We start from the raw sequence: 23,387 nt of genomic DNA on the forward strand, positions 1-23,387 counted from the left end.
ATGTGGCATCTTCTCTGGAAGTACGCTTCCTCCATCCAGGGGTGGTATCTTTAACCGATGAAGATGCACAAGGTAATGTATCAATTTCACTTGAAGCTTACTTGTAGTTTCGGGCTTGGTCAAATGCGATACAAACCCTATAGTAGGAGTCCCCCAAGTCGCCGAGCTAGGAGATCTGCCGAAAGAGGTGACAGACAAGGTAAGCAGTCAAACTTCCAAGCAAGCAACCCAGGATCAGAGGTTTGACTTCGGCTTCCGGTTGATTGTTCTCATTCTGCTTGTCTCTCATTCGACTGCCAGGATAAGGAGAAGCAAATGGATAAGAGATGATATGAGATACTTTTGCTTTTGAAGAAGTAACTTTCCACAGGCTTATTCTTGAACTGTGCTGGAAGGTTTTCTGGTTCCCTCCAGAGTATAAGGCCGACTCAAGAATTTGAGGGTCAAAACAAGTCCATCAAATATAGAGTACGTTCGACCTTGATGATATGGGATACTTTTGCTGTTGACGGAATAGTGAATGTGGTATGGAAAGGTGTCGTGATGTAGTGATCTGTTTCAGCTCATCGTTGACCCTTCTGCTTCAATCTTTTGCATGGCAGAAGTGGTGTGCAACCTTTGCATGTAAATGGTCCTTCAGAACATTCCTTCATAGTGACTCATCCACGCTTGGCAGCTTCAGTGTAAAGAGCCAATATCTGATCAACTGTCATGAGGTATTTGCCGGTGGAATTCGTGACCTTGACAGCAGTTGGGGATGAGTACTCGAGAGCAATGCTAAGTAAGCAACCAGGCAAAGGTTCCAGGCAGTCAGTTCCAGATTGGAGGTTTGATTTCAGGTTCCGACTGACTGCTCTCTTTCTCCTTGTCCTGCAGGTGTGGACAAGGACAAAGACAAAGACAGGGAGAAAGCATGATATGGGATACTCTTGCTCTCGACCCTGATGATATGAGATACTCTTGTTCTTGGTGTGGCTGATTTGCTGAGGTATTATCGGGGGGAAATAAAGCTGAGTATTTCGAGAGGTTATGTTGAGGGTGCCTTCTCGAATGCAAGAAAGGGTTGAGCATTTTTGCAGGTTTGCCTGTCCGTTGAGGAGGGAGGTCGATGTATATAGGGATTTCCCAATAACAAGTAGTAATGCTATTCCTTTACCCTTCTTGGTCACAGCAATGTAGTGGGAGCTGCCAGCTTCACGTGTTTTAACTTTGTCAGAGCACTTTGAAAAAGTGGTATGTGGTATCTGGAAAGCTGATGTTACGTGTGAAGATTACAGACAAGCTTTATCTAAGGAAATCTGGCTCTCGAAGTTCTGAGAGTTGTGCCTCTTCGGTTTTCGAACAAGCAATCCCGTTGAGGATCTGACTCTCGATATTCGGAAAGCGGTGATACTTCGGTTTTTGAGAAAGTAATTATGTTGGGAGTCTTTTCTCGAATGTGAGTAAAGGTTGGACGTTCTTGCCAACCTGTCTTGCCGCAAAACACCGAGGTCGACACACATAGGGACTTTCCAGTTGTCAAGCAGTGGTGCTGTTCCTTTACCCTTGTGGGTAATAGTAGGGTAGCTGGAACTTCGAAATTCTCGTGCCTAAACTTTGTCAGAGATCTTTGACAAAGTTATATGTGGTACTCGAGGAGTTGATGGTGCATTTGGAGAGCGGTGATTGAACAGTAAGATTCACGTGCTTTCTACTTCACCAGAAATCTTCGACAGATTGCCCGTAATTTCCCCAAAGCTGAGTGTGCATGTGACAGGTGCTGACGAGGCTGAAAAAGCAGGTGCTTCTTCGATTTCTGAGATCGGCCCTCGTGGTCTCTGAGCAGCCCAGCTTTTGAGAAAGCAAACGCCTCTTCGATTTCTGAAGCTCCGTCGAATGCAGATTTTTATAGAGGCTGGCATTAAGTTCCACAGCACACTTGAATCTCTACCAGTAGAAGCTCCCTTCTTGCACTTCTAAGATCTTGATTTGTCTGACCTCTTCCCTCTTCAACACATTTGAAAATGTCTGGACCCTCCGACCGTCGTTTTGACTTGAACCTTGGAGAAGAGACAACCACGCCTTCTCCAGACAACATATGGCGCCCATCCTTCATATCCCCTACTGGTCCTCTTACCGTTGGGGATTCTGTGATGAAGAATGATATGACCGCTGCAGTGGTGGCCAGGAACCTTCTCACTCCCAAAGATAATACTACTTTCCAAACGGTCTGATGAGTTGGCTGTTAAGGACTATCTGGCTCTTAATGTTCAGTGTGCAGGTTCTGTGTCTAATATGGCCCAACGCCTATTTGCTAGAACCCGCCAAGTTGAATCATTGGCTGCTGAAGTGATGAGTCTCAAACAGGAGATTAGAGGGCTCAAGCATGAGAATAAACAGTTGCACCGGCTCGCCCATGACTATGCTACAAACATGAAGAGGAAGCTTGACCAGATGAAGGAATCTGATGGTAAGGTTTTACTTGATCATCAGCGGTTTGTGGGTTTATTCCAAAGGCATTTATTGCCTTCGTCCTCTGGGGCTGTACCTGGTAATGAAGCTTCAAATGATGAACCTTCAATGCCTCATCCTTCTAGGGTTTTGTCAAGTACTGAGGCTCCGGATAACCACCCTCCGGTGCTTTCTCTTTCTGGGGCTCTACCGACTGCTGAGACTTCCCCTAAGCAACCTTTGTGAAGGCTCCCTTTTGTTTGTTTATTTTGACTCATGTATATGTACATATTTGTGGCTTATCGAAAATATTAATAAATAAGCTTTGATTCATTTCAACATATTGTGTTAAATACACCAATGCCTTCTTCAGAAAGTTCTTTGAATTTTTTCTTTTGTTGAAACCTGTATTGTTGAAGCTTTGTGAGTGAAGCGTGTAGTTTGAGGTAGTGTTCCCTTAATTTCCCGAGTAAGGAAAACTTCTCGGTTGAAGACTTGAAAAATCCAAGTCACTGAATGGTTGTTAGACTGTCAAGTATCAAGGTGCAGTAGCATATGGTGGGAGTCCCCCAAGTCTTCAGGCGAAGAGAGTTGCCGAATGAGGTGTCTCGCTTGTTACTAATTTGTCAAAGTAACGAATCCTTGTTTCGATGTCACACATTCGTATATGCTTTATCTAAAAATATTTCCAACTTTTGTGTGTTTGATGCTGCATGCTATTGACTAGACAAGATCAAGTGCAATTAGTAGCTTTTCTCTCTTTTTCATCTTTTCTTTGGTGGAATTGCTTTTCGTTTCCACTAATCAGCCTGAGTGGATGCAAGATAACACCATTCTCTATAGCTCAGATTGCAAAGTCGTCTTCATGAAAGTTGTTCCTTATCTTGTGAACTACAACATATCCAAATTTGAGATCCATCGGAGTAGTACAACTTCAGAAATTCAAGTATGATGAGTAACTGTTCATCAATTTTTTGTTAACCCGTCAGACTTGTTGTGAGCTTCGAAACTCCATTTTCTCTTATTCAGATCAACATACTTTCTTCATCGAAGTTGTTCCTCATCATCTCTTCCATAACATATCAAAAATTTAGAACAAACTAACGGTTGAATATTTCCAGATCTTCGAAACACCGCAGCATCTTTGAAGCTTGCAGAAATCTGACCGTCATGTTTGGAGCTTCAACACTCTAACTTCCGTCGCTCAAATAGAAAAATTTCCTTCGTGAAAGTTGTTCATCTGCTCAAGAACTATAAGATGTCCAAAATTAAGCTCCACTGGAATTAGCTTCGCACTATCTTGATGAAGAGTGTGTGAAGCTTTTATGTGTTTTGGTGTTGAAATTTGGTATTGTATTTGAAGTTTTGGTGTTGAAGCTTTGTTGGGCATCATGAATTGATTTTGCTTCACACTATCTTGATGAAGAGTGTGTGAAGCTTTTATATGTTTTGGTGTTGAAATTTTGTATTGTAGGTGAAGCTTTGGGGTTGAAGCTTGATAGGTGAAGCTTTATAGGTGAAGTTTTGGTGTTGAAGCTTTATAGGTGAAGCTTTGTGTTTGAAGCTTTATAGGTGAAGCTTTGGGGTTGAAGCTTGATAGGTGAAGCTTTGTGTTTGAAGCTTTATAGGTGAAGCTTTGGTGTTGAAGCTTTATAGGTGAAGCTTTGTGTTGAAGCTTTATAGGTGAAGCTTTGGGGTTGAAACTTTATAGGTGAAGCTTTGTGTTGAAGCTTTATAGGTGAAGCTTTGGGGTTGAAGCTTTATAGGTGAAGCTTTAGGGTTGAAGCTTTATAGGTGAAGCTTTTGTTTGCACCATAAATTGATTGTGCTTCGCACTATCTTGATGAACATAGTGCGAAGCTTTGGAGATTAATACTTGTCCTCCATTGATGAAGCTTTTGTTGGCACCATAAATTGATTGTGCTTCGCACTATCTTGATGAACATAGTGCGAAGCTTTGGAGATTGATACTTGTCCTCCATTGATGAAGCTTTTGTTGGCACCATAAATTGATTGTGCTTCGCACTATCTTGATGAACATAGTGCGAAGCTTTTGAGATTGATATTTGTCCTCCATTGATGAAGCTTTTGTTGGCACCATAAATTGATTTTGCTTCACACTATCTTGATGAAGATAGTGCAAAGCTTTTGAGATTGATATTTGTCCTCCATTGATGAAGCTTTTGTTGGCACCATAAATTGATTTTGCTTCACACTATCTTGATGAAGATAGTGCAAAGCTTTTGAGGATTGTAGTTGTGTTCCATTGATGAAGCTTTGTTGAATTTCCCAATTTCCAATTTCCTTTTTTTTTTTTTTTTTTTTTTTTTTTTGGGAAAACTAGAAATTTGAAAATGTGGGAGAGACACCGTATACAAATTTTTCTTCCATACTGTTAAGCGAGAGATTGTGATGCAAGCCACATCTTGTAGTAGTCGAAGGTTTGGATGAACCATATAAATTGAATTTGCTTCGAACAGTCTTGATCAAGAGCGTTTGAAGCTTTCTATGAGTTGTAGTGTTTGCATTGTTACAGAGGAGAAATGTCTAAAGCAGATGCAAGAGGGCTGAAGAGCTTGATCTTCGTATACCATGCATTGAAGCCATTGTTGGCTTGCAATAAGACTTTGTTGGTGACTATAGCTCTTGTTAAGCATAAGTGCTCCCCTAGTTGAGTTGTAAAGCTTGATGGTTTTTGATTATTTGTGAATGCTAGGAGTTCACATGTACAAGTTGTACCACTCGTCTTCTGGTTAATGGAATGAATGGTAGGTTGCTTTCATCACTTGGTTGGTGGTACGAATGTGAATTCCTTAATCACTTTTCATCACATTTCATCACCTGGTTGGTGACATGAAGGAGAGTACGGGTTGTACATTTCATCACATGGTTGGTGGCATGAAGGAAAGTACACGTTGTACATTTCATCACCTGGTTGGTGGCATGAAGATGAGTTCCTTCTTCACCTGATTGGTGATAAGGGTGGCAAGTTTCCAAATAATATTAGAGTACGAATTGTACATTTCATCACCTAGTTGGTGGTACGAAGGTGAGTTCCTTCATCACCTAGTTGGTGAGAATAAGGGCAAGGTGTCGAGGCACATTGTGGCAAATGTCGAATGACACAAAGTGTGTTGAACCATTTCGAAGCACAGTTGGCTTATGTATGGATGTGTTGGAATGTATGATGTTTATGCATGAATGTGTTGGAATGTATGATGTTTATGTATTAATGTATTGGAATGTATGATGTTTATGTATGAATGTGTTGGAATGTATGATGTTTATGTATGAATGTGTTGGAATGTATGATGTAGATCATTTGTATAGTCTTGTTGACACATACTTAGATTTTGTTTTGTATTGGAAACATTTGCGTTGAAGCTTCAACACTTGAGTGTTTCATTGCTCAGAATGGAAAAGAGTTTATGGCCGAGTTGGCTAAATCACCTCTTTATTGAATTCATACCAAATGGTCTTTGTTACATAGGATGCCAAACGGCTGTAGCTTAACACTTGTACAATGTGAGTCTATTTGTAATAGTACTTCAAGTGGTCAGCATTCCATGGATGGCCAAGGGTCTTGCCGTCGGAGTTTCTGAGCTTGTAGGAGCCAGGGCGGCTGATGCCGACGACCTCGAACGGTCCGTCCCAGTTAGGACTGAGTGTTCCTTCACTCGGGACTCTATCACATAGTAATCTTTTCTTCAGTACCCAGTTTCCCACTTTGAAAGAGCGAGGTTTGACCCTTGAGTCGTAGTAGTTGGAGATGCGCTGCTTGTAGGCGACATTCCTCAGGTGAGCCTGATTTCTGTGTTCCTCGACTAGATCCAGGTTGAGGGTGAGTTGTTTGTCGCTCTCACTCTGTATGTAGTTTTGGATTCGGTATGTTGCTTGCTCAAGCTCAACTGGGACAACTGCTTCTGTACCAAAAGCAAGTGAGAATGGAGTTTCTCCTGTGGAAGTCCGATATGAAGTGCGGTATGACCAAAGGACTTGGGGTACGAATTCTGGCCAACAACCTTTAGCTTTGTCCAAGCTAGTTTTCAGAGTGCGCTTGATTATTTTGTTAACGGCCTCGACTTGTCCGTTAGACTGGGGATGGGCTGGAGAGGCAAAACATAAGTTGATGTTGAACTTAGAGCAGAACATCTTGAACTTCTTGTTGTCGAACTGCCGCCCATTGTCCGTGACTATCGCATTGGGAATGCCGAACCTGCAAAGGATGTTCTTCCATACGAAGTCTTCTATTTTTCCCTCAGTAATGGTTGCCAAGGGTTCTACTTCAGCCCACTTTGTGAAGTAGTCAACTGCAACGATTGCATAGCGGACCTTGCCTTTCCCTGCAGGCATTGGGCCGATCAAATCAAGTCCCCATTGGGCGAAGGGCCAAGGGCTGATCATAGGAGTGAGCGGCTCGGGAGGGGAGTGAGGGATAGTTGAGTAGCGTTGACACTTATCACATGAGCGAGATATTCTGATGGCATCTTGGTGGAGTGTTGGCCAATAGTATCCTTGGCGAAAAGTCTTGTGTGCTAGGGATCGAGACCCAGCATGATCTCCGCAGACTCCTTCATGTATTTCCCGAAGGACAATTTCCGCCTCCGCAGGTGTAAGGCATCTTAGGTATGGCAGGGTGAAACCGCGCTTGTAGAGTTGGTCATTAATGATCAGGTAGCGGGCAGACTTGTATCGAATCTGCTTAGCTTGGACTTTGTCAATTGGGAGGGTGCCATGAACAAGGAATTTATAAATTGGGGTGATCCAACTATCTTCTTGTTGTAAATTGCACACCTCCGCGACCATGATGCTTGGTTCTGCCAACAATTCGACATGAATTTTTCTCCCAATCTTGTCTTCCACTGCCGAGGCGAGGCGAGCCAAAGCGTCTGCATGACTGTTTGCCGCTCGAGGAACTTGGGTGATCTGGTAGTGGAAGTGCATGAGCAAAAGTCGCGTTTGCGCAAGATATGCTGCCATGGAGCTATCCTTAGCATCAAAGTTGTTTGTGACTTGGTTGACCACTAATTGGGAGTCACTGAAGATATCAATTCGTTTAACCCCAAGGTGTTTGGCCAAACGTAAGCCTGCTAGAAGGGCTTCGTATTCGGCCTCGTTGTTCGATGCCTTGAATTTGAAACGAAGAGCGTATTCCATCGCCACTTTGTCGGGGGTAGTGAGGACTAATCCTGCTCCGCAACCCTGTTGGTTGGATGAGCCATCAACATACAGACTCCATGCTGGGGTCGTTGATTCTACTTTCTGAGCTTCCGATGGTAATGAAGCTACTGCTTCAGGTGTAGAAGCAATGTCAACAGGATATGTGAAGTCGGCGATGAAATCTGCTACTGCTTGACCTTTTTCGGCTGGTTTTGGTTGGTAGGAGATGTCAAACTCACCCAATGCTATCGCCCATTTGATCATTCGTCCAGACGTGTCAGGACTCTGGAGTATCTGTCGAAGAGGGTGATTGGTAAGCACGATGATGGCGTGTGCTTGGAAATAAGGGCGAAGTTTCCGAGCAGACATGACCAATGCTAGAGCTAATTTCTCAATGTTGGAGTATCGTGTCTCCGCATCTTGTAGGGCCTTGCTAGCGTAGTAGACGGGCCGTTCGACACCATTGTCCATTCGAATAAGAACAGAACTGACTGCTGAAGCCGAAACCGATAGATAGATGATGAGAGTGTCACCAACTTCTGGTTTGGAGAGCAGAGGGGCTTTACTCATGTACTCTTTGAGATTCCTGAATGCCTTGGCACATTCCTCCGTCCATGTAATGTACTTCTTATTTCCCTTGAGTGCTTTGAAGAAAGGAGCACATCTGTCTGTGGCCTTAGAGATGAATCTGGTTAAGGCTGCCACCTTGCCAGTAAGGCTTTGGATGTCTTTTGAAGTTATTGGCTCTTTCATGTCGAGGATTGCTTTGATCTTTTCAGGGTTAGCTTCAATGCCTCGTTGGCTAATCATGAAGCCTAAGAATTTGCCAGAGCCCACGCCGAAGGCACATTTGTTGGGGTTCAACCTCATTCGATACCTCTTTAGAATGGTGAAAGTTTCAGATAGGTTGGTGATGTGTTGGTCAGCATGTTGGCTTTTGACTAGCATATCATCAACGTAAACTTCCATGCTCTTCCCAATTTGTTCGGCGAACATTGAATTGACCAGTCTCTGATAAGTTGCTCCTGCATTCTTTAGGCCGAAAGGCATGACTTTATAGCAATATAGTCCCCTGTCAGTAGTGAAGGCCGTGTGTTCTTGGTCTGAGGGGTTCATGAGGATTTGGTTGTATCCTGAATAAGCGTCCATGAAGCTCAAGAGCTCACACCCTGCCGTAGAGTCTATAAGTCTATCAATGAGAGGAAGGGGGAAACTATCATTCGGGCATCCTTTGTTTAGGTCGGTGTAGTCGACACACATTCTCCACAAGACCTTTTGAAGCAGGAGACTTTCCTTGGTCGGATTTTTCTTAACAAGGACAACATTTGCTACCCATGTTGGGTAATTGACTTCACGGACGAAGCCTATGTCCTTGAGTTTTTCAACTTCTGCTTTCATCGCCTCGTATCGTTCAACATCATAAGATCTTCGCTTCTGTTTTACTGGTTTGGTCTTGGGATCAATACTCAAGTGGTGACAGATGATATCGGGAGAGATGCCCGGCATATCTTTATATGACCAAGCGAAGACCTCGGCGTTCTCTTGCAAAAAGGAGATCAGCGATAACCGAAGGGGTGGTGACAAAGTGGTGCCAATATTCACCATGCGGTCTGGATGGTCTTTGGAGACAGAGACATTCTCTCACTCTTCAGCTGGTTGTGCTTGCTAGGTGAATGAGTCATCTCGAGGGTCGTCGGGTTGACTGTTGCCATCCTGAAGACCCGAGTTGGATTCATCTGGACTGGTCTTTACGACTTGGTTATGTATAAAGAGAGTCTCCTTGGGGACAGGCAGGTGTTGTTGTTTGACTGAAGTGTTGTAACATGATCGAGCACTAAGTTGATCTCCCCTGATGTACCCATTGTCGAAAGGGGTTGGAAACTTCATCAACAACATATGTGTGGATACCATGGCCTTGAGATCATTGATGCCTGTGCGCCCAAAGATGACATTGTATGCCGTCGGGCAGTTGACCACTAGGAAGTTAGTGGTAATAGTAGCTGTGTAGGGGCCTGTACCAATGGTGAAGGGTAAGTGTATACTCCCTAAAGGTTGCACGATATCGCCAGAGAAGCTTATCAGAGGAGAAATCGAGCGATCGAGCAAGTGTTCAGCTACATTAAGTGCCTTGAAAGCTTCAGCAAACATGATATTGACTGAAGCACCTGTGTCTATCAGGATTCGTTTCACATCAAAATTTGCTATGTGAGCTTCCACGATCAGCAGGTCATTGTGAGGGTAGATGATACCTCTTTCTTCCTCAGGGTAGAAACATATTGGATCCCAGTTAGGCTTTTGATATTTGCCTCCTCTGATGTCTTCCACGTGAAACACTTGATGGCCAGGTCTCAAAGTTCGTTCACTGCTTTTCATGGCCCTATTGGAAGATTCAGACATGGGTGTGCCGCCGCTTATGGAATATATCACATTCACCTGGCGTTGGTTACGGTTATCCCTTTGAGGGTGAAGGAGGAACTGATCAATTTTTCCTTCACGTGCCAAAGCTTCAATATGGTCACGGAGGATAATGCACTTCTCACTATCATGGCCATTATACTCGTGGTAGCAGCAAAACATGCCCGTGTTCTTCGTGGACTTGTAATCTGGCTGTCTTGGCTTTGGCTTTGGTATCAGGTGAGCTATACTGGGGTAGATGGCAGCACACGTAGCATTCAAAGAGGTGTATGTCTCATACCTCGGGGTAGGGCCTGTCTTGACACGTGATTGGCCCATTGCGTTGACTGCCTGGGGGCGGGCATTATTGTGACGATATCCTGAGTTATCGCGATAGTGCCCCTTATTCTTTTTATTAAAATGAGATTGGTGAGGATGGAAGTCTTTCCTTTTGCCCTGAGATTGATATGTCTGCTGACTTGGCGAAGCATTAAATGAGGCAGGGGGTGTGCTGCTACCATTTGGAAGGTTGAGGTCTTTTCATTCGGTTGGATCTGGCCTCCACTCCCTACTTGCTGATAAGGGGTGACTGTAGGGGGTTTCCCTTGATATGTCCTTGCCTCGGCGGAGGCATGGTTGTAAGCTTGTGTCATCACCTCAGAGTAAGTCTTCCAAGTGTTGGCATTGATCATGTACTTGAAGAAACAGTCACGTAAGCCTGCAGTGAAAGCCTTGAGGGCGGTCTTGTCATCTGCCTCAGCGCAGCGAGAATACTCATGGCTGAAGCGGCCAGCGTACTTTCGTAATGACTCGTCCGGCTTCTGGCGAATAGTGTACAAGTCATCTGCGGAATGCAAGCGATCGGTCTGGAAGATGTGTTGAGAGACAAACAGCTTTCTCAACTCTTCAAATGAGTCTACTGTCTCAGGTGGAAGACGGTAATACCAGTTTAAAGCTCCGCCAGAGAGGGTGGAGGGGAAGAGAAGGCACCGTTCTTCGTCGGTGTGTCCCCGGTATACCATGGTGGACTCAAAGAGGTTAAGGTGTTCAATCGGGTCTTCCTTTCCAGTATAGAGCTGTAAGTCAAGCTTCTGCTTTGTCTTCGCTTGGAGGGGAGTGTTGAGGATCCTTCTTGTGAGAGGGCCAGACCTGGGTTGGTTCCAGTCAGGTATCTCGGCTTGACGTTCAGCCTTCAGCTTGTTTACTTCCTCAAGGAGCTGCAGGACAAGGGGGTCCTGAGCGGAGTCGTGCACCACCGAAGTTTTCTTCTTTAAGTCCCCATCGCCTCTTGGAAGTAGGAAAATTTGATCAAGATATCGTGATCTTTCTCTGGACTCGCCACACTGACTTCTAGAGTGAGTATGTCGGAATGTTTCCGAGTCCCCAGTACCTTCATATTCTTCTGGGACTTGTTGCCCCTTCTCTAGATTGGCGGCTGGCCTGGGTCGTGGAAGAGGACCGAGTCTTTCAGAAACCCTTGGGTCATTGATCTTCGAGCTTATGTGGATGGGATTCTCTCGACGTTGCTTTAGGAAGTCTCGACAATCGCGATAGACAGCTTTTGATCCTTCCACACCCTCTGTGATGAGGTGTTTTCCTATACTTCTCCTGCTTCGGGTTGAAGCAGCTGGGTTGAGAGAAGTCTCATGTTGATTATCACATTGATGTGTAGCTCGATCCCTATCAGGGATGTTTAGGGATGTCCGTGTCGGATATCGGCGACCCTCCGTGTTCGGGGGCATTCAGTTGATTGTTGACCTCGACAGGGGCGACGAGCTTGTGTGTTTGAGCCTGCCTAGCCTCGTGAAGCATCTCGAAAAGTTTTTCATATTGTTCCTGGAGGACTTCATTCTTCATCGCTATCTTGTTGTTCTGAACCTCTAGCTCATCGACTTTAGCTTGAAGAGTAACTCTATTTCCTTCTTGCTTTCGTTGCTTCATACTAGGTCCAGCAGGGGTGTCATTCTGTATGCTGTGGCTTCTTTCGTTCCCCATATCGGAGAGAGATGCTTGGCCAAAAGAGAGTGTACGAGCGGTGGAAACCAGCTTGACAAAGCTGAAGAGAGTGGGAATAAGTGTCGTTTCCCACAGACGGCGCCAAATGTTGATGCACAAAATCAGCGAGGACTTTGGTACAACAGAAAGTGTCAGGTTTGTGACATTCGCTTGGTTGTTTCAATCACTAGTGAAGATAAGTACGTAAATGAATAGGGACAGGGAAGCAAACACAAAATGTACGTGGTTCACCCAGATCGGCTACGTCTACGGAGTAGAGGAGTTCTCATTAATTGTGAAGGGTTTACACAAATACATAGGTTCAAACTCTCATTTTGTGAGTTCTAGTGAATAGTTTAGTACAAAATGACATTAGAGATTATTGTGGGAGAATGATCTCTATTTATAGAGGAGAGTTTCTAGTTTTGTTCTAACATCGACACGTGTCGTGTTGTGATTGCCTTCTGATGTTGACACGTGTCGAGCTGTGATTGGCTTCTGATGTCGACACGTGTCGTATTGTGATTGGCCTCCTGGTTGAAGGGAAGCTCTTCTAGGTCCTTGACGGTATAACGTTGACCGGTGCTCAGTAGTTTCGGGATTGGTCAAGTATGGTACAAACAGATTTGAATACAGGTTTTATTTAACAGAGCCCACGATCTTGAGACTCGAAGCTTTGATATGATCTTGAGTCTCGCATTTTGTCGCTATTAAGGCAGGGTCACCAAATAAGATTTCAATATTCAAAATAATTAAAAATGAAAACGAAATAGTTATTAAACGCCTCCTCACTCTTCGTTGAAAACTGTATTTTAATTCTAACTTTTTGTTTTTTAGTTTTCTTTTGTTTGAAAATTAAAAGTAGATACAAAAAAAATATTCAAGTTTTTTATTTTTAAATAATGAAAAATAAAAGTAACTTAAAACGAAATAGTTATTAAACTCCTTCTAACCATATAATTAGTTGAATTAGTCTTGAACTGTAACACAACACTTAATTATATGTTAATTTGGAGACTATATGATATGCACTAATAGACAACCCTGTCCAAAATCATCATGACGTAAGGTTGGTTAACCCCTTGACCGACCTATTAATAAACATTGATAATGTCCTTACCATTAGTCTACGTGTGGATAACTATCTAATTTTTATATGTTATTCCATATTGGTTTTAACATTTTAAAACATTTCAAGTTACTATTTAACATAAGAAAATGAACACTCGTCGGGTAACCAGCTTTAAATGATGATGCCATTACCATGAATGGATAATGTCCTTAATTCAAGTTATAAGGTGGACAAATATGGAAGCTGATTTTACTAACACATTATTTTGGAGTTTTTGGATCCCCAAACAGACTCCTCTTGGTCAAGATAAACGCTAAATATGTATACGGTTCTAGAACTCAAGAGTAAATTGTAGTAATGATCCATTGACTTTAACTCAATTGGAGCAATGTTTTTTCAACTAAAATTTATTATTATTGGTCTCTCAACTTATCAAAACATGCATCTATGGTCCCTCAACTAAAAATCCATTACCATTAGTCACTCAACTTTAATCAAACTAGAGAAATGGCCCCTCAACTTTAACTTAATTGGAGCAATAGTTTTTCAACTTTAACCCAATTGTAGTAATGGTCCTCCCAACATAACTTATTTTGACAAAATTATGACAAAGTTGACGAAAATGACGGTAACTACATGCTTTGATGAGTAAAGGGACCTCAATTGTAGCAATGGTCATTTCAACATAACTTATTTTAACAAAATTCTGACAAAAATGATCATAGCTACACATTTTGATGAGTTGAGAGACAAATGACAATGAATTTTTAGTTGAGGGATCATTCATTGCTCCAGATTGATTAAAGTTGAGGGATCATTGCTACAATTTACTCAGAGCTCAATATATGAGGTGAAAATAAAACTCATTTCAATACTTGTCTAAGTCATTACTTAATATTGGTGATCTAACAAATGTCTAATTTTCATGTTAAGTACGTATTTAAAATATTTTAAAAAATTGGGATCAAATTAAGATTGTGTAGTAACAGTACTTAATCCAATGAAGTTTTTAATTGTTTTTTATCAAAAAGAATAAAATACTCAATCATACACTAATATAAATGAATAAATAAAGAGGTGTGATATCCACACATCTCATTTTCCTTCTCACACACCTTTTTAATTTTCGGCCGTCGGATCGGATGAATTGAAGAAGGTCAACGGACATAAATCATCAAGGGGTGTGTGAGAAGTAAAATGAGATGTGTGGATAGCACATCCCTAAATAAAATAAGATCCACGGCTGAGTAGTCGACAACGAATGGGCCTGGATCGCAGGGCAGGCTCAATCTTTCTATTAAAGGCAAATTGTTCTTAATTTGGGGCCTATTTTAATTTTAACTTTTTGTTTTTTAGTTTTCATTTGTTTGAAAATTAAAAGTAGCTACAAAAAAATATTTAAGTTTTTTATTTTCAAATAATAAAAAATAATAGTAACTTAAAACGAAATAGTTATTAAACTCCTTCTAACCATATAATTAGTTGAATTAGTCTTGAACTGTGACACAACACTTAATTTTCTATTGTTTCATGCCATATTTTAAATTATACGTTAATTTGGAGACTACATGATGTGCATTAATAGACAACCCTGTCCAAGATCATCATGACGTAAAGTTGCTTAACCCCAAAACCGACATGAGGTGAAAATAAAACTCATTTCAATACTTGTTCAAATCATCACTTAATATTGGTGACCTAATAAAATATTTTTAAAAATTGGGATCAATTGAAGATGGTGTAGTTAATACTATTTAATCCAATAAAGTTTTTAATTGTTTTTATCAAAAAGAATAAAATACATTATCATACACTAATATAAATGAATAAATAGAATAAGATCCACGGCTGAGTAGTCGACACGTTTATGAATGGGCCCGGATCGCAGGGCAGGCTCAATCTTTCTATTAAAGGCAAATTGTTCTTAATTTGTGTCCTATTTATGTGTATTCCCATATATACCCCGGAAGTTGGCGCCAATTCATGGCCCCACCAAACGAATCATGAGATAGGAGGAGGTTTGCATCTGAAGGAGGCAACGGCTCAGATTCGCTCTTGCTTGAATTGAAAGTAAAATATCCTGCATCCTTCTCCCGCCTTCCGGATGCAGGCCAAATTTTTGCAGGCCGGCTTTGCTGTTTTATGGGGACTAAGATTGTCTGGTCTTCCACCTCTAGTGCTCTTCTATTTATGTGATCACGGTTAAACCACGTTAATATTTTATATTACTATTTATTTTGATCTTATTATCTTTATGAAAAAACAATATCAAATGTTGATATGATTTAACCGTAACTACAAAAAACAGAAGGGCACCAGAAATGGGAGGGCAGACAATTCTTGTCCGTTTCATGGAGCCATTTCCGATGGCCCTACCTCTCCCATTTGCTTTTCTTCTCGTCCTTATCCTAATTATTTTAATATTTGTTGATTTGTTGATATTATACTCTCCCTAATTTAAGGGGCCGAAATTTCAAAATTTAACTTTGTATTTCTTGCTATTCATTTTACGTATGAAGTTAGAAAGTTTTTTTTTTTACTCGAACAGTAGGATCAAATAAAATCATCCAATATTAGTTTATTGTTTTTTAGTGAATTTTAAAGTTAAAATAAACATGTTATAAGTCTTGAGATTAATAAGGCATGCTGAGCTATAGAGGTAAGAATTTATCCAACGAACCGCACTTCTTCTTACATGTTAGGAGTCCATTTGATGAGAAGGGGCTGGGAAAAGTTTGAACTTTATTCTTACAATGATGAATATAAGCACTTCAATCATGAGGAGATATATTTGTAAATGGATAAGATCATTCACTATTTCTCGATTTATATATATATATATTACATGATGGAGACTCCTCTAAAAGCCATTGGCATGCGCCTATATGCCTAATCAGAGTAGGTGCCCTAATTAGTAATGCATGATGGTCTTACATAACTTCTTGAAGTATTTTCTATAGAACCAGATTTTTTCCCAAATTTTACTCTTACCCTTCTCAATGTGCGAGTAGCAAATGGGTTGTCACAAACAAACCGTTTTATTATAATTTGGCACTTCAAAGAAAACTTGTCTAAAATTACCTATAGGTGGTAAATGTTGAGTTATTGATGTGAGATGGATCCAGAAAAAAAAAGAAGAGTTCTAGTTATAATCCATAAACAATTCGTGTATATATTTCACAAAAAACGATCATGATTCATGATTGTATGGTTAAATAAATAAGGGGGCATTTGTTACACCTCCTTAGGAGGGACTGGTTTGGACTAGCTTAAATAAGACTATAATCCTATGTTTGGTAGGTTATTGGACTAAAATAAATGAGACTCGCCTCGACTAAGAATCCTTCCGCGCTTCATTAACCCTCGCTATCTAATCCCAAGCTTTCCCTTGGTGTTAAGGCGGACTAGAAATGAAACGAGGCCAACATCCCCAATTCCCAACTTTCACTCTAATCCTTCCGTGCTCCGCTTGTTATTCCGCGACGCCATCACCGTGGCCAAGTTGTGGGTCGCTGCACCACCCAAATACCCAACCCAACCTTCAAAGAAACCTAGCAATAACATTCAAGCATCCAGAAGGCAAGCAAACAATTTCCATGGAATTTTATAAAATATTTGTGAAAGAAGAACAAAAATTGAGGAAAGAAAAAGGCAATACTCCACCTTCTTCTTATGTGCAAATCACTGTTGTCGGTAGATGATACGGCCAAAATCGGGACCTAGTGTCGCTAGACGGTACATCGAGAAGCGAATTAAGAGAGGTTAGCGATGAAGGTTTGAGATGGGTTTTTGAAGTCTCAATTGATTTGAGAATTTGGGTTGTCTTGAATAATAGTGTGATATGGGTTTGTGAAATAAGCATTAATTGTTAGCTTGGAATTTTACGAATTCAATTGGAGGTTTTCATAATTTTATCTTATTTTTAATAGAAAATAAATTAAAATATAATAATAATTTATTGTTAGTCTAGCTTCTTAGTCCAACACTGCATCAAACGCTTCACTAAGCTAGTCCAACTTAGTCTAATCTAAGCCAATCTAGTTTAGTCTCTCAAACTAATATAATCCGAGATAGTCCGGTGAAATAAATTCATCATAAGTTCTTAACATTATTGGCAAGGCCTAGGAAATAAAAAGGACGTGACGATTTTCATCCCATCGACAGCTGGCAGCCAAACTGAGCGAGTCTTACACCGCCAGTTCCGGGCGCACTCTCTCTCCCTCTCCTCAACTTGTGCCTTGTCGTGTTGTCAAATGCCCAATTCCAACACGTGATCGATCGATAACACAACAAAGGAATTTCGAAACTTCTCCAGGGGCATTTACGGAATTCCGTAACCTTAGATATCCTCGCGGCTTCCTGCAACTTTCCTGCATGTCACGTTCGTGGAAGAAATCTCAGCCGTCCATCCCAATCCGAAATCCCCAATCTCGAAACCCTAGCTCCCCCTTCCTCTCTTGAATAATAAATTTCACATTTGCTCCTCAAACCCCTCTTCCATTCTTCATTTGAGAGAGAGAGAGAGAGAGAGAGAGAGCGCCTCTGGTTCGTGGGTTTGGAATTGGATATATAGCTCGTCCTCTTCGATCAGGGTTTTATATAGCTCAACCTCTGTCGGTTTCAATCAATTAGCGGTTTAATTGTCGAGCTTTGAGCGGATGGGGGGATTGGTGGCGGAGGCGGCAGCGGCGCCGATTTGCTTCATGAGATGGGATGAGGTGTTTGTGTCGAGCGACAAAGGGCGGAGGGAGGTCCATTACTATCTGAAACGCAGAGACGGCAGTTCAGATCTGGCGGTGGTAGGCAAAGAGAAGAGCTTGCGGCACATGTCCTATCATTATGCTTTCCGAATCCGGTCCTTGTTCTCCATGTCGTCGCTCGCTAAGCTTAAATCTCGCAGGGAGGTCATCGATTGGCTCGATTCCGTTGTTACAGGTAAATTTCGCACCTTTCGTTCAGTTTCTCAGATGAATTTTGATAGCTCTCTCTTTCTTTTTTGTTTTTGTTGCTTTCGGAGATTTTGGGGTTTTCAGTTTTCCTTGTTTGGAAAATTGAAATCTTTTCGGTATTTGTCTTCGATTGATTCGTGTGTTTTTGTTGGGATTTGGGTGGTGTTGAAGAATTTTGTAGATCTGGTGGGTGGTTCTGGATGTTTTTGTTGGTGGGCATAGATTTTCTGGGTTTCCTATACTTTTGTTGTTGATTTATTCATGAAGTGGGGTTCTTTCTCAATTTATAAAACCGTTCTCTTACGGGCTTTGTGTTTCCTCACCAGTTTTGCATCCGTTATCAAAATTTGTTGGAAAACGCATTCTCTGGTTGATAGGGCGGCTGGTGTCAAGGTTCACCCACCGGCTAAATCCAGGGCCTTTGATTTTTGTTGTACTTTCACTCCATAAGAGTCGTGGATTTTGGAATAATCTTGGTTCCACCCGGCAGGCAAAGTACAAAGCTTTTCCTTTTGATAATGTTTCAACCTTTGTTACGAAACAAAGGTTTTGCATTTGTCTTCAATGGCGTTCCTTTCTCTCATAATTGCAAGAGCTCTTGTTCTTCAAGTTGGATTGTATTTCCCCTCGTCTCCTTCTTTGAGATCTCTAATTGCTTGTTGATCCATTCGGCATGAAGAAAAACTCTTTTTGTAGTTTTGTCTCGTCTTTTCTATGGAAATTCTTTTTCCTTTTGGGTTCCTCCTTACCTCTCCGCTGTGTTTAAAACTTGGACCAATATAGAAATTTGTCACCTTTTTTTGCAAGTTTATTGAGCCGCATATGGATTTTTTTTTTAATTCACTAATGAAGGACCTTATAGCCTAGGTGGCCTGGCCTCAGTGGCCTGTTTTATGGGTGTATTTTTGTTTTGAACAAAGGTGTGTTACTCTGTTCTTTCAACCGTGACCATGTTCTATTCTTCATGGTATTGTTGGTCTTATTGTTTTTATAAACTGACTGTGATTTGGGCTGCAGGATTTTTAATTAAATTGTAAAGAGCTGGTTGAGAGCATCGGATCCTTATGCCCTCAAAAACTCTAGGTCAAGACCCTTCATGGCCAAATCTACAATATTTTTTGTTCCCTAATGATCTTTGGTATATGTGATGGTTTATATCTTCAGATTTTCTGTCTCTATGTTTAATGCACTCATCTGCTATGGATACTTATCCATTTTATTTGCTTGTTTCAGTTTACACAATTATTTTGTTAATAGTCGTTTACTTTTTACTGTTTGGTCTTCCTGTCTGTCTCTGTTATCATATAATTATTACTGTAGTCCATGGTAAATGCCATGTGTGTTAATTTGTTTGTTTTGTAATTCTCTCAGATGCATCATTTCTCAAATCACCCGATTTGGATGGGAGTGTGTCGGATGGTATAGATGCTTGCAAGTTGGGGATTGAAAACTTTAAGGTAATAATGATTATGTTGACTTATGACTCTATTTACTTCCCCTTCATGTTTTATGCTTCATACATTTTTATTTTGATCAATGCTTATATTCATTCTGTCTTTCTCTTAGGATACAGTATTGCGGAAGCTAGGCAACCATACCACTGAGTTTCTGTGGTTAGGCTCTCCTTGGACATGCAGAAAAAAACGGAGGCATTATCAATCATTTAGCCGGAACAGTGTTGTAGTTTCGGTAAGTTCTATTGGTTTTCTGTTCTTTTTTTTTTTCATGTACTTTTTGTTTCTTGGACATCTTACCATCTGTATTGTTTTTCCTGTTAAAAAATGTTTACATTTGACTCATTGTTCTGTTCCCCTCTTTCCAAATACTTTCAGGTTCATGATTTTGTATTTGTTTTAGCCGAGGAGGATAAACGTCTTGTTGCACACTTGGAAGATATGTATGAGGATTCTAGGGGCAACAAGATGGTTGTGGTACGGTGGTTTCACAAAGTTGATGAGGTTGGTATTGTTTTGCCTCACAATTTTAATGACAGGGAGATTTTCTTTTCTCTTTGTCTTCAAGATCTCAGTATTGAATGCATAGATGGATTAGCTACCGTCCTCAGCCCCCATCATTTTGAGAAATTCAAGAGAGAGGCAACACAAACTCTTTTGGAACCCTTTGTATGCCGCAAGCAGTTTGAAAATGATGATGTCCAGCCCTTTGACATTACTCAAGTTAAAGGTTATTGGAAACAGGAGATACTTAGATACATGCACACACTTGCTTCTTCAAAGGTTCAAGGGAGTTCTCAACAGCCAGATGAAGGGTTGGAAGTGGAAGAAAATGATGGTGCCAATGATATCAGACCTAAAAAGAGGCATCATTCTTCAAGAAATGATGACATGCACTTGCAATACTGTGACCGAAGGGAGTCTCCGGATGCTGTATATGGGAATGTGGTGAATCTAAAAAGTAAAGATGGGACTAATTGCAGAAATAAAAGTGAAGCCTTTTGCCTTGGAAGAGCAGGTTCTTCTGTTTTACCTCGTAAAGAGGTGAAGAAAATTCCGCAGCAGCATTTAGTGGTTGGGTCCCAGGTTGAAGTCCTCTCACAAGACAGTGGCATTAGAGGGTGTTGGTTCAAAGCTTTGATTATCAAAACATACAAAGATAAAGTGAAGGTGCAATATCAAGATATTCAGGATGCAGCTGATGAAGCTAAAAAACTAGAGGTATGTTTTGCTGCTATCTCCATCATGTTATTTTTGTTCAAAATTTTGGGTGCACACCTGTTCTTTACCTATAGCTTGCTTGAACTTTATGGTTTCCGTGCTGTAGGAATGGATTTTGGCCTCTAAGCTTGCTGCTTCTGATCAATTGGGTCTTTGGACTTGTGGTAGGCCAATTGTTCGGCCATCTCCACTGTCTAATAAAGGCAGAGTTTCATGGGCTGTTGATGTTGGGACTGTTGTGGATGTCTGGTGGCACGATGGATGGTGGGAAGGGATTGTAGTTCAGAAGGATTCTGATGGTAGACTGCATGTGTATTCCCCAGGTTTGTAAAGATTTCTCCCCTTTTTAAATCTAATAGTAATATTGAATTTCATGAGGATCCAATTGAATATATGTTTTTTTCGTGTTTGTATTGCTGTTTATTTGCTTAAATATCTAGATTTGCTCTATGTGCAGGAGAGAAGCAGGTGTTGATTGTTGGTCGTGGTGAATTAAGACATTCTCAAGAGTGGTTGGGTAAAGGATGGGCTCAAATTAACGACAGGCCGGAACTTGTGAGCTTAATCTCATGTAGTTTAGAAACGAAGCAAGTTGTGGGAAAGTGTTCAGATGACGTGTTAGCACAATCTACAGTCTGTGATAGCAAGCCACTGAAGAAAGAAGAAACCAGATGGAATAATTCTGTTCCACTTGCTGAAGATAATAAAGATGAAAAGGTTAAAGAACTGGGCAAGGTTCCAGATCTTTTGAAGGATGATCTACTTGCCCAGCTGAAGTGGAGGTCCTCAAGGAAGAGAAGACGTGGTAACGGAAACTCTGTCCAGAAGCTGCATTGCATTGTTTCGGATAGTAAAAGCACCCGTGGCCTTGTGGGATCCGGTGCTTGTGAAAGTTTTATGATTTCATCGTCGCTGAAAGTTGACCATGAGAACTGCAAATATTTAGGGGATTCTCTTTTCAGTTCTTCAGTCGCGCCTTCGCTAACAAGTTTAGTGATGTAGGTTTGTTCTTTCTTCATCCACAAGTATATATTTTGTTGCGGTGCGTCTTTTTGATGCCGCTGTTTTTTAGGCCCCTCTTAGCTCAGTTAGCAGAATGTCATCTCTTGAGAAATGTTTCGTTTGAGAAGCCATGGCATCCATGTCCCTCTCTCCATGTACGTATTTAACCATCTGTTCTAGTGCTGCAAATTGCCTGAAGGGGCCTTATGCCCCTGCAAAAATTTCAGGCAGAAATTTTGGGTGCAAGTAGAGACGTAGAATAACCATTTTCTTAGTATTTAGAGATTATTAGACTTAACTCACATTTTGTATGTCGTATTTTGGTTTCGTAAAATTCTAACCTGTCACCTTCCCTATATGGACTTCATCGTCGTCTTGCGAATGATTAATGTAATGGAATTCGATGAAGTTAAAACACATGACATAGTTTATTCAGGTATCTTGAATGTGGCTGGAGGACTGGTTTTGAAGTGCCTGTATTTTATGACATTGAGTGTTACTAGTTGTGTGATGAGAGGGATAAAAGCGATTTTTTATTTTTATTTCAGCTGTATTTAAAAGGACGAATATATTTTCTTTCTATTTTTCATGACCGTCGCCCTTTTGTCTTGGTCGCCTTTATTTGACATGGTCGCCTTTAAAACACAGCAGCTATATCAACTTTTTCTTCCACAAGTTTTGATTAGATATGGTTGTAGGGAAGGGAAGGGAAGGGAAGGATCCTATGCAAAACAGTTGAAAACCTGGGAAGAGGATCTTGTTGGATCCTCTTTGAGGGCATTTGGGAATTAAGCAATCATGGTTGTTTATCGTATAGCGGTCATAAATTATTTAAAATTTAAAATTGAATATAAATAATATCTAATAAAAACTCACGACGATAAATGACAGTAATTGGTTGATCCCCTGGATTCCTACAAAGAGGATCTGGCGAGGATCCCTTTTCCGAAAACTTGCAAGAACAGATATAACATTAGGCAGAGCCTACCAAAATGAGAAAGTTTTCAATGTACCGAGAACTCGGTCCTACACCAAACGTCGTAATACTAAAGTTATTGAATTTTTTTTTAAGTATCCAATCCAAGGGTGGAGGCAGAAAATATTTTATGAGTGGGCTAGCTAAAAAAATTATCTTAAAATCAAATGTGTTTTTTTGTTACATAGGTATTGTATGCAAAAATTTAAGTTTAACTTTTCTGTTTGTATGCTTAAAATTTGCTTGGCATGAACTTAATAAGCTTCGCAATTGCAAACTACAAAAATTACAATGAATCAACAAATTTCACATATATTTAGATTTAAACACAAGAAGATAGAAAACTAGATATCTCAATTATAACCACACAACTAGCACAAAGCAAAACACTGAAAGTAGAAGTAAAAGCAATCTTAAAAAAAAAATTGGTTAAACCAATATAAACCCCATTAAATCAAAACAGAATAATCTTGAACAAAATGACATCATAATTTTCAATATAATTTTTATATTTTTAGTTGTGCTAAATACTCACTGGGCTAGTTTCATTAAAAATAATTCTTCTTGCATATTTTTTTGGGAACTTTAACGAAAAGCACCTGGTACTGTTCACTTTAACGAAAAATCACATTTTTACACTAAAAAGTCAATCATGGTACTATTCACTTTACCCTTTATTTTGTCTTTATCATTAAAACTCAAAGTTTTCAAACCATTTTCATTAATTTTCTTTA

At 40.7% G+C, this 23,387-nt stretch overlaps 1 protein-coding gene across 2 annotated transcripts; it reads left to right on the plus strand.

The window, feature by feature from the left end:
- Positions 1-17,482: 17,482 nt before the first annotated feature.
- Positions 17,483-22,116, plus strand: LOC126596489 (uncharacterized). 2 transcript variants are annotated; one of them, XM_050263092.1, is made up of 7 exons: positions 17,838-17,986; positions 19,018-19,083; positions 19,372-19,457; positions 19,567-19,689; positions 19,833-20,675; positions 20,782-20,998; positions 21,133-22,116. In XM_050263092.1, exons 2-7 carry the CDS (start codon positions 19,065-19,067, stop codon positions 21,675-21,677), a joined length of 1,833 nt encoding a protein of 610 aa, XP_050119049.1. In that variant the 5' UTR covers positions 17,838-17,986; positions 19,018-19,064; the 3' UTR covers positions 21,678-22,116. The 2 variants fall into 2 exon arrangements, with proteins under 2 accessions (XP_050119048.1, XP_050119049.1); XM_050263091.1 differs by lacking the exon at positions 19,018-19,083 and having other exon boundaries at positions 17,483-17,986.
- The last annotated feature ends 1,271 nt before the right edge of the window (positions 22,117-23,387 follow it).

This window comes from Malus sylvestris, chromosome 13 (genome assembly GCF_916048215.2).
Source record: "Malus sylvestris chromosome 13, drMalSylv7.2, whole genome shotgun sequence".
In the NCBI taxonomy this organism is placed as follows: Eukaryota; Viridiplantae; Streptophyta; class Magnoliopsida; order Rosales; family Rosaceae; genus Malus; species Malus sylvestris.

What these genes read in the sequence shown, in the direction of transcription:
- LOC126596489 (XM_050263091.1), top strand. Translation starts at nt 17,710, where the DNA reads ATGGGGGGATTGGTGGCGGAGGCGGCAGCGGCGCCGATTTGCTTCATG. An exon ending in GCTCGATTCCGTTGTTACAG is followed by an intron (nt 17,987 to 19,371) that starts GTAAATTTCGCA and finishes TAATTCTCTCAG; the next exon opens with ATGCATCATTTCTCAAATCA. An exon ending in TGGGGATTGAAAACTTTAAG is followed by an intron (nt 19,458 to 19,566) that starts GTAATAATGATT and finishes TCTTTCTCTTAG; the next exon opens with GATACAGTATTGCGGAAGCT.